A 13111-nucleotide genomic window follows, 5' to 3' on the forward strand; every position below is an offset into this window, starting at 1 on the left:
TGAAGTCTACTAGACACTCCGTAGAATGCTACTCAGTGTAGTGCACGTATGTAGGGAGTAAAGAGAGAAGCAGGATTTAACCACTATGAATGACGGGAATGTGGGTTAATAGTAATGGCTTCGCGCTGGTTGTGATCTTATGGAAAGTTTGAAGAAACCATCTATAAGAGGAATTAAACACAAGTAACATGTTTATGTAATGAAACAGGAATCCAAGTAGCAGGCACGATTTTTCCCCACGATTTAGTCCGCTTCATCAAGACTGGCCTCTCAAGTCACTATGGTAAGGTGGAAAGATAGTTAGCATTAGCCTGGTGCTAACTGGACAAAATACTCCATGGGAACTTATTCGCAGGTTATTTGGTATGATAGATATATAAACAGATGGATGGATGGAAGGATAGTTGGATAGATAAACAGATACATGTGTGAAAGGATAGTTGGATAGATAAACAGTTGGATGGATGGGCGGACGGTTGGATAGATAGATAGATAGATAGATAGATAGATAGATAGATAGATAGATAGATAGATAGATAGATAGATGGACAGATGGATGGAAGGAAGGACAGACAGATGGATGGAAGGAAGTACGGTTCAACGGATGGATAAATGGATGGATAGATGGATGGATGGATGGATGGATGGATAGATAGATAGATAGATAGATAGATAGATAGATAGATAGATAGATAGATAGATGGATGGATGGATGGATGGAAGGTTGAATGGATGGATGGACGGAAGGATGGATGGACGGTTGAGCGGATGGATGGATGGATAGATGGATAGATGGATGGATAGATAGATAGATGGATAGATAGATAGATAGATAGATAGATGGATAGATAGATGATAGATAGATAGATAGATAGATAGATAGATAGATAGATGGACAGATGGATGGAAGGAAGGACAGACAGATGGATGGAAGGAAATGCAGTTCAACGGATGGATAAATGGATGGATAGATGGATAGATGGATGGATGGAAGGTTGAATGGATGGATGGACGGAAGGATGGATGGATGGATGGACGGTTGAACGGATGGATGGATGGATGGATAGATGGATAGATAGATAGATGGATAGATAGATAGATAGATAGATAGATAGATAGATAGATGGACAGATGGATGGAAGGAAGGACAGACAGATGGATGGAAGGAAGTACGGTTCAACGGATGGATAAATGGATGGATAGATGGATAGATGGATGGATGGATAGATAGATGGATAGATGGATGGATGGAAGGTTGAATGGATGGATGGACGGAAGGATGGATGGACGGTTGAACGGATGGATGGATGGATGGATGGATAGATAGATAGATAGAAGGACGGACGGATGGATGGAAGGATGGAAGTACGGATAGATAGATAGATGGAAGGACGGTTGGATGGCTGTATGGATGGAAAGATAGATGAACGGAAGGATGGAAGGATGGTTGGATAGATAGATAGATGGATTGGGGAAGATTGGATCATTTGAATGGCATGTTTTCAGTTTTAATCTCATTCTCATTGTACACTTTATTAATAGGAGTAAAATGTGACTGAAGTTGACCATCACAGTGAATTTACTAAAAAAAAGACTGAGTAAAATCCATATGGCATTTTTTTCCCCTCTGCTTCAAATAAGAACAGAGACCTATTTAACAAAATACACTTTCCATGTACAGCCTGTACTTTTACACCACTGCATCTGCCCGGGAGTGATCCTCCTGTCTACCAGGAACAACTTTAACACTGTTCATTCACCAGCTCAGCCACACCTTCACATGTCCACATCCATCTTTTATTCACACACACTTGCTTTGATTTTGGTGTTGACTTGATGAAACTCTCCTGAAGGATCATTTATAAAACCATATTTTGTGCTTATTTAACCTTGTTCATTATTCGAGCCTGAAAGACATAAATGTATGATCAGAAAATATGCCTAGTGTTAAAATGCATGTAGGAATTAAATAAAGTACAGAAGCGCATTGCACATTCACATTACAGGTTGGGGTTCAGGAATAAAATGAAGGATTGTCAGCTTTCTTCATTTGATGTGTTGGTTATAAACATGACATCTTTTTGTTTTTAACACATTCTGGCAATAATCTTAAGATATAATAAGGTTTAAGTGTAGGTTTAATTGTAAGATTTCGATGTTGCTCTTTTATAGCAGGGGATGTTTTAGGTTTCGATGCTGTGTGTTTGTGAGACACGTGTGTTCATCCTTTCAGCACGCTTCACCCCGACTAACTTTACAGCATACAGGTGTGGAAGGGTAATTATTTGTAATCATACTACCCTCTGGTGTAACCCAGAAAAGTTTACTCAGGTGCTGTTCAAGGTTTCTTCCTCATGTGGTCTCAGGGGATAAATTTTTTTTTCTCGCCATTGTCATTTCTGTTTTGCTCATTAGGGACTGAAATCTGCATCCGGTATTTTGTGTTAAGCTGCTGTGTGTCAGTGTGTGTTTGTGAAAGTTCTGTGTGTGTAGCATGGAATAGATTTGAATCGACTGCGTTATTTACCTACAGAGTCCGAGTTAAGTGAGTGTTTGTCTTTAACAGTCTGGAAATATCGATTTCAAGGAGAGTAGCAGGTCAAGCACAGACTCGAAGGAGAGGAGACGATCGAGAAGCAGTGGTGAGTGTTTATGAATGAGAGACACTTCGTACATTTATGTTGTTTTTTTTGCTTTGGAATAAAAAAAATTTAAAAAAAAAGCTTAAGCTTTTGTGTGAGTATGTCAAAGAGAGCTACGTCCAATATAATCTTGGAAAAAACGGAAACAAATGCACTAGACTAAAGTCTAGAGATACATCAGAGAAAAAACATTCATTAGAATAAGCCGGTAACAGTAGGATGGCTCGTAGTTGTGTATTTTGTCTGTGCGAAATCATAAGCAGGTTAGAAATGGTGTATTTCATTGGACCACAGATGCTGAAAAACTCATTATAGTAATGTGATCATTCATGAACAAAAAAAACCATAATATTGTGAGGGGAAGTAGGGCTAAAGGGTGTTTCCTAAAGTCCGCTATCATCTCCACAGTTTTGAGTGTGTTTAGCTCAAGGTTGTTCTGACTGCACCATAGCACCAGCTGCTTCACCTCCTGCTCATATGCAAACTCGTCACCATCTTGGATGAGTCCGATGAGCATGGTGTCATCTGCAAATTTCAGGAGTTTGACAGTTGGGTCACTTGATATGCAGTCATTCATATAAAGGGAGAATAGCAGTGGGGAAAGGACACATCCCTGAGGAGCACCAGTGCTAACTGTCCGAATATCAGAGGTAACACCTCCCAGTCTCACCTGTTGTTTCCTGCCTGTCAGGAAGCTGGTGATCCATTGACAGATGGCAGGGGGTATAGTGAGGTTTAGGAGTTTGGACTGGAGAATTCCCGGAATTATTGTATTGAAAGCCGAACTAAGGTCAACAAACAGAATCCGGGCATATGTTCCTGAGCAGTCAAGGTGTTGCAGAATGTAGTTTAGCCCCATGTTGACTGCTTAATCCACCGATCTGTTTGCTCGGTATGCAAACTGTAGGGGATCCAGCAGCTGTTCTGTCACCTTCTTTAGATGGGCCAATACCAGCTTTTCAAAGGTCTTCATGACGTCAGATGTCAGAGAGACAGGCCTGTAGTCATTCAGTCCAGTAATGGAGGGTTTATTGGGGACTGGGATGATTGTGGAGAGTTTAAAGCAGGAGGGGACCTTACACAACTCCAGTGATCTGTTGAAGATATAGGTGAAGATGGGAGCCAGTTGGTCAGCACATGCTTTGAGACAGGAGGGGGAGACATCGTCTGGGCCGGGAGCTTTCCTTTTCTTCTGTCTCTGAAAGAGCCGATACATATCCTCTTCACAAATCGTGAGCGCAACTTGAGTGCTGGGAGGAGTTGTAAGAGGGGTTCCCAGAGGTGTGATGGGGGCAGACATTGGGCTGGGTTGGATGAGAGTTGTGAAGATATTGTTCTTAAACCTGCAGTAGAAGGTGTTGAGGTCATCAGCCAGGTCTTTGTTTGCTTCAGTGGGGAAGGGTGGTCTCCTGTAGTTTGTGAATATTGTGTTTCGGTGCATATTGTGTTTGTATATTTGTATGCTTGCATGTAGAGGTCAAAGAATTAATCGATTTGGACGATTAATCTGCACTGAGTTGATTGCTGGAACTATCGGCTATCATAAAAAATCCACAGCGATAGTTTTTCCAGCTACCAGTCCACTGTCGTAACGAGAGCGGCCTCTAGAGGTGAAGTATTGACGCCGCATGCTGTAATCGGTTATCGGCAAGTACGAGCCAACCTAACTATTGGTACACTGGTCAAAGCATATTTTTTTAAAAGTGCCTCACAATTATAATGTACTTATGCCTCTTTTTCTGCTTAACACAAACAGTAGTGAGAAGATAATCCAGGGTTGTCATCCTGATCAAAAGGGCGATCTAAATCTGATACAGAGCTTTATTATTCTCAATCAGTTTTCCCCAATCTAACATCCCAAATCTAAATTAACGATACCAGATTTTTTCTTATATAGTAGTGATAGTAGTTATTGTTTTTGGGCAATTGAAAGCTTTAATATACTCAATCGTAACGTTGTAAAATGTTGGTAATCTTTATTAGTGTATAAACTCGAACACAGTGAGCATTGGTTTCAGTCCACTTTAAACTTGCATTCATCACATTGTGCTTGGAATTCTAACTTTGACTGACTGTAGGAAAGGTGGTGCTGTGTTGCAGCAGGTCACTTTCCATCTCACAGCGTCAGGGTCTGTGTTTTAATGCAGTATTAAATAACAAGATCAGATTTAATTCCTGAAGTTTTGACTGAGAACTGTTTGCCGGGTCTTTGTTGCTCTGTCGGATTCATTGACAGGAAGGGACGAAAAGAAACAAAAACGCAGCCGGAGCAGATCCCTGTCGCTCAGTTCATCTTCCTCATCATCATCCTCTTCGTCGTCTTCTTCCTCTCGCTCCTCCAGCAGTAACTCATCGAGCAGCAGGAGCAGCTCCAGTAGCAGTGGTGAGTTCATATGAAACTGAGAAAACTTTGTCTTCGAATGCAGTAAAGCAGCTGATTGACAGAAGACACCATTACAGTATAACATTACAGCAGTTTTAATTCATAAAACCCAAAATAATCAGATTTTTTAGACCTGCCTTGGGGGTCAGGTAGTATCATAATATTCATAAATCATAATTCATAAAAGGTCCTTAATGCTACATATTAATAAATAGATGTGATTTCTTTTTAAAAATCACTTAATTCATTTAAGCTATATTTACTATACGGACAAAGGCACTTGAACACCTGATTTTTTTTCAGCCATAAGTGGTTGAAGTTGGGGGCACTAGGAGACCCAAACCTGTTTCAGCATTACAAAGCCTGCTCTGTGAAGATATGGTTTAGATGAGTTGAAGTGGAAGATCTTGTTTGGCTTTAGAACTCTGACCCTTAACCCTATTGATCACCTTTGGGATAAATTGGAATGCTGGCTGCAGCCCAGGCTTCCTCATCCTACTGCAATACCTGACTTTACTAATATACTAATCCTTTTGGCTAAATGAACACAATTCTCAACATGCACACTCCAAAATCTAGTGGAACATCTTCCCAGAAGAGCGGAGGTTATTATACCAGTTAAAGGGGAATAATTGTGGAATAGGATGTTTAAAAATCGCACAGTAATTCTATAGCCAGGCGACTAGTTTATCGTGATTTGCGTGTGAAGCTAGCATGACATGACACTAGCATAAATTATACCAAGTTTTCACTGTAGCATTGATGGGAGAAAAGTTTTTGACCTTTTTTTTTTCTTTCTCACCAGATTCTAGCAGAAAGAAAAGGAAAATTTCAAAGAAAAGGAAAAAGGAGAAGCCTGGCAAGAAGGTATGTTTGTATGAACAGAAAGTAATGACAGGTTTAGTGTTTTTCCTCCGTAGATAACTCGGGTCTCTACCCCCCACCCCCCGACCCCCCGACCCCCATAGAAGCAGAAAAAAGACAAAACACGCAAACGAAAGAAGATAAAGAAACACAAAGGCGAGGAAGATGATTCTGGTCCTGTTCAGATTTCAAAGGTAGTGGTTTTATAACTCTGAATCTATGCTGGTGCTCCAAAATAAATTCCTACCATGATGAAGTGTTTTGTGCTGCAGTACCTGAAGGAAAAGAAGCGGAGTGGCAAATACAGCATGATCTCAGGGAAGAAGATCAAAATGAAGGTGAAAAAATCAAAGAAGGACAAGCAAGTAAGTCAACAACAATATGTCATACTGTGTGATGTTATGAACTACTTTTATTGGTTTTGTGTGTATTATGTTTAATAATTTATTTAATTGTACCTTTTTATGCTTGTTCCAGAGAGACAAGAACCGCGCTGAGCTGTTGGAGTTTCTGAACTCGACTTGCTGATTTGGACTCCTAAATTCTTCTTCTTCTTTTTTTTTTATGTGTTTGTTTGTTTTAATTGACTTTGGTTTGGCCAATCAGCTCTCAGGGAAATGCCAGTAATTTCCTGTAATGGACAGCACTGTGGAGCCTCGAACAGCTCGCCAAAACTGGAGAAAAATCTTATTTTGTTATCTTTCTATATTATTTTGTTAACATCCAACGCCACTCGCATAACATCCCTGCTATAAAGCATCACGCTCGCATGTGTTTGCTTTTTTTGAACTTTATACCACAGTGAAGTGTGATGTTCGCTACTTTTTTCATCCATCTGTATTTAGACCATTTACTGTAACAAGATCACCCAGGTTTTTGAAATGAGAAACATGGTGACCTTTTTTTTTTTTTTTTTAAATAACCACACATTCAGATTTACAACAAACACCATTATCACCTAAAAATGTTGTATAGGATGTTTTATGTGGACGTAGAAAATACCAGTAGATACAAAGAGGTTGGTACATAAATATGATATGTTGCAGCATTCACAAATGTGCGTTTTTTGTCGTGTTAAATTTGAGTAAGAACTGGCAACATGATGACGTCTGTACAGGTTCTTAGATAAATAAAAAACACATCGGTCCAAAGTTGCTACTGGATTTATTCAAAGACTTTTTTCTATATTATATATTTATATATCATTTTGCCTGAAAATCTCATTTTGACCTATTTTATTTATTTATTTAAACTTATATTAAACTCCTTTTCAGTATTTACCAGAATGTAAATAGAATGTACCTAAAGCCTCTAGATCACATCATTATACTTTAGTTAATGTCAGCAAATAATTGAAGCGCACTTTTTACGATGTTTTCCAGGGAGGCAAAGATGCTTTGTTTTGTACAAGAATTTATTTCATACTCCAGCATATTGTAATGTTTTTCCCTAGGTAAGGTTTGCTCATTTTTAGGTATAAGAGTATACTTCATACACAGATGGATAGTGATAGTGCTAAGTATGTTTTATTTCTGGTTCATTTCCCTTGTTGCCATTTCTGTGCACTCGCATACAAAAAAGTGATGTGGCACAAATCTGTTTTGTCTCAGATTAGAATTTGTGTGTGTGTGTGTGTGTGTGTGTGTGTGTGTGTGTGTGTGTGTGTGTGTGTGTGTGTGTGTGTGTGTGTGGGCAAATCTTTAAAACGTAACCTAAACAGCTTTGTTGTTGTATATGCTGTTAGAGATTTAATACTTGTACTGTCCGTTGTGCATTAAAACAGCAGATCCCAGCATGTAGTTTGTGGGGCTGTTAACATCAACCACCAGAAAGGGGAAAAATGTGATTTCAGCGATTCTGATTGTAGCTTGATTGTTGGTGGCAGGTGAACTGCAGATTTTTGTGGATTTTCTCACACACCAGTCTCTAGAATTTGCTCACATTTAAGAAAAACAACAGCAGCAGTAGTTCTGCAAAAAATCTGACTCGACACAAACAAACCACTCATTTCAGAACACACAACACAAAAAACAGTTATGGGCAATAACAGCTAGATACCATGTCAGGTTCAAGCTGGTGCTGCAGTGGACACAGGCTCAACTGATGGGAACTGAGATGAGACTGAAAAAAGTGTAGTCTAGTCTGATGAATCTTCTTAGGCACAGATGGTTGGGGCAGAATTTGGCCGTCTCCACTAATCTCTGCAAGGTTTTGAAGAACTTTAACAGGAAGCATAGCATGACTAATTCTAATACTAATGACTAATATTTACAAATTCAAAAAGACTGGAAGTGTTCCAGACTCCGGATCCATGAATATGTACTAATGAAAGCACAATGGACATGCTCGCATACATAGTCCTTTATGTACAGAAACTTTTGGGACATCCTTTAGTTAATACTTTAGCTGTAATAAAGCTTAAACCTTTCTGTATCAGTTTTGGTTTATCACAATTATACACATCATGTACTGCTATCTGTCATCAGCAAGATTTAAATAGTGTAATTAATTTGTCGCCTTTGTTAACCATTTGATTTTTAAAAAGTCACAATTCACATTTACTGAAGATTCTAAATTCACACACTGAAAACACAGACGCCTGAAGTGATTACAGTAATACTGAATCATTAACATTTCAGAATTTTGAAAAAAAAAAAAAATTGCTTCAACTTAACATGTTTTACAATATTCTAATCCTCCGTATGTCATTTTAAAATTTGTGTTTTCAAAAAGATTATCCTTCGAAAACATCCTCCACTGAAATGTTAAAGAAGCGATAGTATTTAATAGTTTATAATAAACAGAGAATAAAAACAGATGAATGGATTTTACAGTATAGAAAGTACCAGATAGTCTTTGGAAACTCAGCAGGAGAGTTAAATACACCAGTATACACCAGTATAAAGGTATGTTGGAATCAGAGAAATATTTTACATAATTGAGATCCTATTTTATTTAGAAATAAGAAATGTAAAAAAAAAGGTTGATTGTTGTGCTTTTAAAAATGAAAAGTGATGATATATCCATAAAACCGTTTTTGGAGTCCATCACACATGACCATTAATGCCTTTGTGTCTAAAATCAGGCATGCTAAACACACGCTGTGCCTTTTCAGCTGTGTGTCCGAGTCCTTTTTCAACATCCTGAGATATGGTGTGGACTTCCTCTAATCCAGAACTGCTGGTGGTGAGAGCCACTGAGCTGCCGAACGGATTGATTCTCATTCGGGATTTGAATGTTAGCATGGACAGGCTGATGGAGCGTTTATTATTCCACTGCTGAGCTAAGCGCTGTGCCTCCTTCTCCTCTTGAATGCGCTCCAGTGTCTCGAGAAGAACCGCACGAAAAAGACCAGAAACCTCTTGCACTTCTGGCTCGTTCTCTGTCAGGACCTGACGGAACCTACCAAGAAAAGGTATCTCAGGATTAAGTGATCACTATAAGGTATAAAAATATAATATACAACAATCCAACAATTTGAACGAGTTAAGCTTTTGTGTCTTGTAGTTTTAGTGTACAGTAGTGTAGCCAGTCCAACTACCTGCAATGGAGAAATGTTTAAAATAAAGGGGATGAAACTCAGTTTCATCAATAACTGCATATGTGTTTGTCTGTGTATTGAGTATGCTGATCTAGTAAGTGAAAAACTGACACTCCATAGCTGCTTCAGAAAGGTGGGTGTTAGTGTAGGATGGGATTCTGCTAAAGTGTAAATTTATGCTTGTTATGTAACAGGGAAACATAGCTTTTGAGTTCAAATCTGATTTTTTTCCCTTGTTTGACTAGATGTCACAAGCAAAAGGATCCAGCTCTAGCCCTACACGATTCCAGCACAGTTTGTTGTTTTTTCCCTGCTTTAAAATACAGACTAAACTTGGTAATTACCTGACTGGATCATTTATTAGACTTATATTGTAAATATACAATCTGATATAAAATACAGTAAGGATGAAATGGTGGTGTTCTGGGGAGATTAAAGGATCATACAGAATCCCTAGACTCAACCAAGACCTATCACAGTGTGCTCTCAGTATCTCCTATCTTTATCTTTCCCTTTTCTTAATAACATTTGTAAATTCAAATTTATATAAACCATGTTATTATTGGCCATGTCAACCATACCTAGTGAGAGTTAATTAGCCTTTGTGCTTCCAGAGAAGCTCTTGAGCTCATTAGGGCCAGAGGTGGTAATGATCCTGTTGTGTGTTCCACAAAGCCATTTTGGCAAAGCCACTCATTCTACCCTCAAGAGATCTGGATGTTCTTAGCGAGCCTTGAAATAGCTCACAGTGTAAGGTTTTTATCTTTATAATTCAATTATTCTGTGTGTGTGAGGAAAGACATGCAGGTAGTTGGATTGAAAGAGGCAGATGTAGAGGACAGGGGGTGTGGAAACGAAAGATCCGCTGTGGCTTCTTTCTTCTTCGAAAGAAGAAGAAGAAGAAAAAGAAGAAGAAGAAGAATGTCCATTCTTTTTTAATGGAATATTACTGTATATACAGTCATGGTTTGTTGTCGATGTGAGTCCTATAAGACTAAATTGTGATTGCAGTCCCCTTAAAAAAAAAAAAAAAAAAAAGAATAAATAGATTTTTCATATAAATATAAATCACACACACACACACACACACACACACACACACACACACATATATATATATATATATATATATATATATATATATATATATATATATATATATATAATGCGTGTGTGTGTGTGTGTGTGTGTGTGTGTGTGTGTGTGTGTGTGTGATTTATATATTTATATATATATATATATATATATATATATATATATATATATATATATATATATGACTTGCTGTTTCATTAATAATCAGGGATAATAATTTTCTTCTATATGCCAATTTTGTAAACCACATTAATAGCAGCACTTCCACTATTATTACTACAAATATATAAAATAGGCCCATTTGTTCACATGTTCAGAGTTGTCACTGGTGAGCTGAAATCATGGTCTCTGTGTAGATGCATGTGTGTAAAGTGGTGCGTCTCAGGCAGATTATATTAAGTAAGTTTGTGTGTGATTACCGGAGGATCACAGCTCCGCAGCAGGACGGATGTACTTTACCGCAGAGGTCCTCGAGCACCAGTCTCTCTCCGTGGCTGAGGTCGTAGGAGACGCGCGGCGCGCTCACCAGCCAGCTGTAATCCACGCCGCTGCGCATGCGCCGGTACTCGTTCTCGCGCTCGCGCTGCAGCCGCTCCGCTTCCTTCATCTGCCAACTGAGCTCGAGCATCAGCGTGTCGGTCACCACCTCGGCCGGCTCGCGCCGCGCGCTCCGGTACTGCGGCTCGCTCCAACCGAACCACGACATGGCCGCGATCCTCACACTGAGCCTGGAAAGTGGAAAGAAAGTGACCGAAAAGTCACGCGTGATTGATATTATAATTATTTATTATTATTTTTTCTTAATTGTTTTTTTCACGTGACCCTCTATTGTTCCCATGAGTCCGAGTGTTTACTCAAATTTACCTGTCAGAGCACGACATCCTGAAATGTGCCTTCACACGTTTATTGTGTTATTGTGCATGTTTATTATGTTTCTTGCATAAGAGAGATCATATTCCCCTTTTACCATCACATTTAACTTTAGATGGGTTTAATGGGGAGGTTACAGATAATGAGTATTTTTAATGTCATGGAGTATTTAACAATAAGGTTGGAGACTATTATAAAACTATTTTTATACAAAACTATTATAATATATAGGTAAAATCTAAACATGATATTCTTGTTATATTATTCTGTGTGTATTTGGTTCTTCTGTTTCCTTTTGAAGTTGGTCAATAATATAGAAATTATCATATCTCTCTAAAAATATGGCCAATAGTCTAGTGAAACACATCAAGAGAAAAAATAATAATCAAAATGGCTATTTGATTAAATCATTGCTCTAGCACACTATGTACAGGTGACAGAGGAGAAAATTTTACTTTTTAATTGCCTTAATGACCTAAAACATTCTTAGTAAAATAAATATATTTTTTTTATTAGTTAGATCAGTTAGTTAGATTAGTCAATAATAATAATGATAATAATGACTATTATTATCATTAATATTATTATTATATAATAAGAATGATGTATTTTAGTTTGCAAATAATGTATACAGGCTTATGTGTTTACGTGTTTAGAATTGGCATGAAGTCTTTCAGTTACTGGTATCCGATGTCAGTTTTCAATGAGGAAAACGCTGGAAGATTAAAGTTGAGGCCGTGCTGAGGTGTGATTACCACATGGTTGCACTTTACTGCACAGGTACTGTGTCTCTCTGTAGCTTTAGATTAGAGTGTAGGTTAGTCAAGAGAACAGAACTGAGTAAATTAATCAGCAATTATTTTCCCAGTCACGTGGACATGAACAGAGAACAGAGATCATTCGAGTAAACAATCGAGGATGAGACGTGTTAAAGCGTTTGATGTGGATGAGACTGATTTATTTCATGCTGATGATCAAAGAAAAGGAATTTCCATAAACCTACAAAGACCAATATAATAAAAGCTACTTGAATGTATCACTCTGTATCACACTCTGAACACTGTATCTGTAACACAACTTTTGTTTTCTTTTTTTCATATTGTATTTGATATAAACAATTTATAAACATCATTTCTATTATTATGCGATAATTAAATCATGCATGTAAATATGCATATGAAATGAAATACATTTGCAAGCTTTTAAAATATACACAGCTGTTGGTACATACCTTAAACACTTTCAACACTTCTGACTTTGAGAAAGAATAAACTCCAATCCCAAATCTTCTCCTAACTTTAGGTTTCAGTGTTCAAGACGTGTGCAATATGGTTTGCTTATTGCTTTCCAACGTCTGTCCATGTATACTGAACTCTCTCTCTCTCTCTTTCTCCCTCTATCTCTCTTTCTCTCTCTGCACAGTCCACCCACTTTTCTGTCTCTTTCTGCTATACTTTCTTGCCTTCTCTGCTTGTGCTCTGCCGTTCAGTCCACTCAATTCTTTCTCTCTCTCTCTTTTCTCTCTCTCTCTCTCTCTCTCTCTCTCTCTCTCTCTCTCTGTTTGTCCCTGAAGCACTGATCCAGCGCAGGCTGCTTTATAGTGAACAGCCTAATTCACATTCTCCCTTCCTCCCGCCCTCACTGAAGTAGCTCCTCACTCACAGTTGCTATAGTGATGTTCTGTAAGCCTTACAAAGACAAGAGGCTGACGCACAG

The 13111-nt window shown here is 38.3% G+C and overlaps 2 protein-coding genes across 2 annotated transcripts; one reads left to right on the plus strand and one right to left on the minus strand.

Annotated features, from left to right (window-relative positions):
- The first annotated feature begins 65 nt into the window (after positions 1-65).
- On the plus strand, positions 66-7040 carry si:ch211-22i13.2 (uncharacterized protein LOC553945 homolog). The gene is made up of 7 exons (XM_046835948.1): positions 66-283; positions 2567-2642; positions 4879-5025; positions 5831-5892; positions 5994-6083; positions 6162-6254; positions 6367-7040. Exons 1-7 carry the CDS (start codon positions 281-283, stop codon positions 6415-6417), a joined length of 522 nt encoding a protein of 173 aa, XP_046691904.1. The 5' UTR covers positions 66-280; the 3' UTR covers positions 6418-7040.
- rd3 (retinal degeneration 3, GUCY2D regulator) lies at positions 6677-12958 on the minus strand. Its single transcript, XM_046835947.1, has 3 exons — positions 12627-12958; positions 10945-11253; positions 6677-9291 (listed from the first exon to the last, which is right to left on the minus strand). Exons 2-3 carry the CDS (start codon positions 11229-11231, stop codon positions 8937-8939), a joined length of 642 nt encoding a protein of 213 aa, XP_046691903.1. The 5' UTR covers positions 11232-11253; positions 12627-12958; the 3' UTR covers positions 6677-8936.
- Positions 12959-13111: the final 153 nt, after the last annotated feature.

Source organism: Silurus meridionalis, chromosome 23 (assembly GCF_014805685.1).
Source record: "Silurus meridionalis isolate SWU-2019-XX chromosome 23, ASM1480568v1, whole genome shotgun sequence".
NCBI classification, from domain to species: Eukaryota; Metazoa; Chordata; class Actinopteri; order Siluriformes; family Siluridae; genus Silurus; species Silurus meridionalis.

Excerpts from the sequence above, each read along its gene's own strand:
- si:ch211-22i13.2 (XM_046835948.1), top strand. Across the intron at positions 5,026-5,830 it reads GAGCAGCTCCAGTAGCAGTG|ATTCTAGCAGAAAGAAAAGG; the intron begins GTGAGTTCATAT and ends CTTTCTCACCAG. Across the intron at positions 6,084-6,161 it reads GTCCTGTTCAGATTTCAAAG|TACCTGAAGGAAAAGAAGCG; the intron begins GTAGTGGTTTTA and ends TTTGTGCTGCAG.
- rd3 (XM_046835947.1), bottom strand. The coding sequence starts at position 11,231 with ATGTCGTGGTTCGGTTGGAGCGAGCCGCAGTACCGGAGCGCGCGGCGC. Across the intron at positions 9,292-10,944 it reads TGCGGAGCTGTGATCCTCCG|GTTCCGTCAGGTCCTGACAG; the intron begins GTAATCACACAC and ends TTTTCTTGGTAG.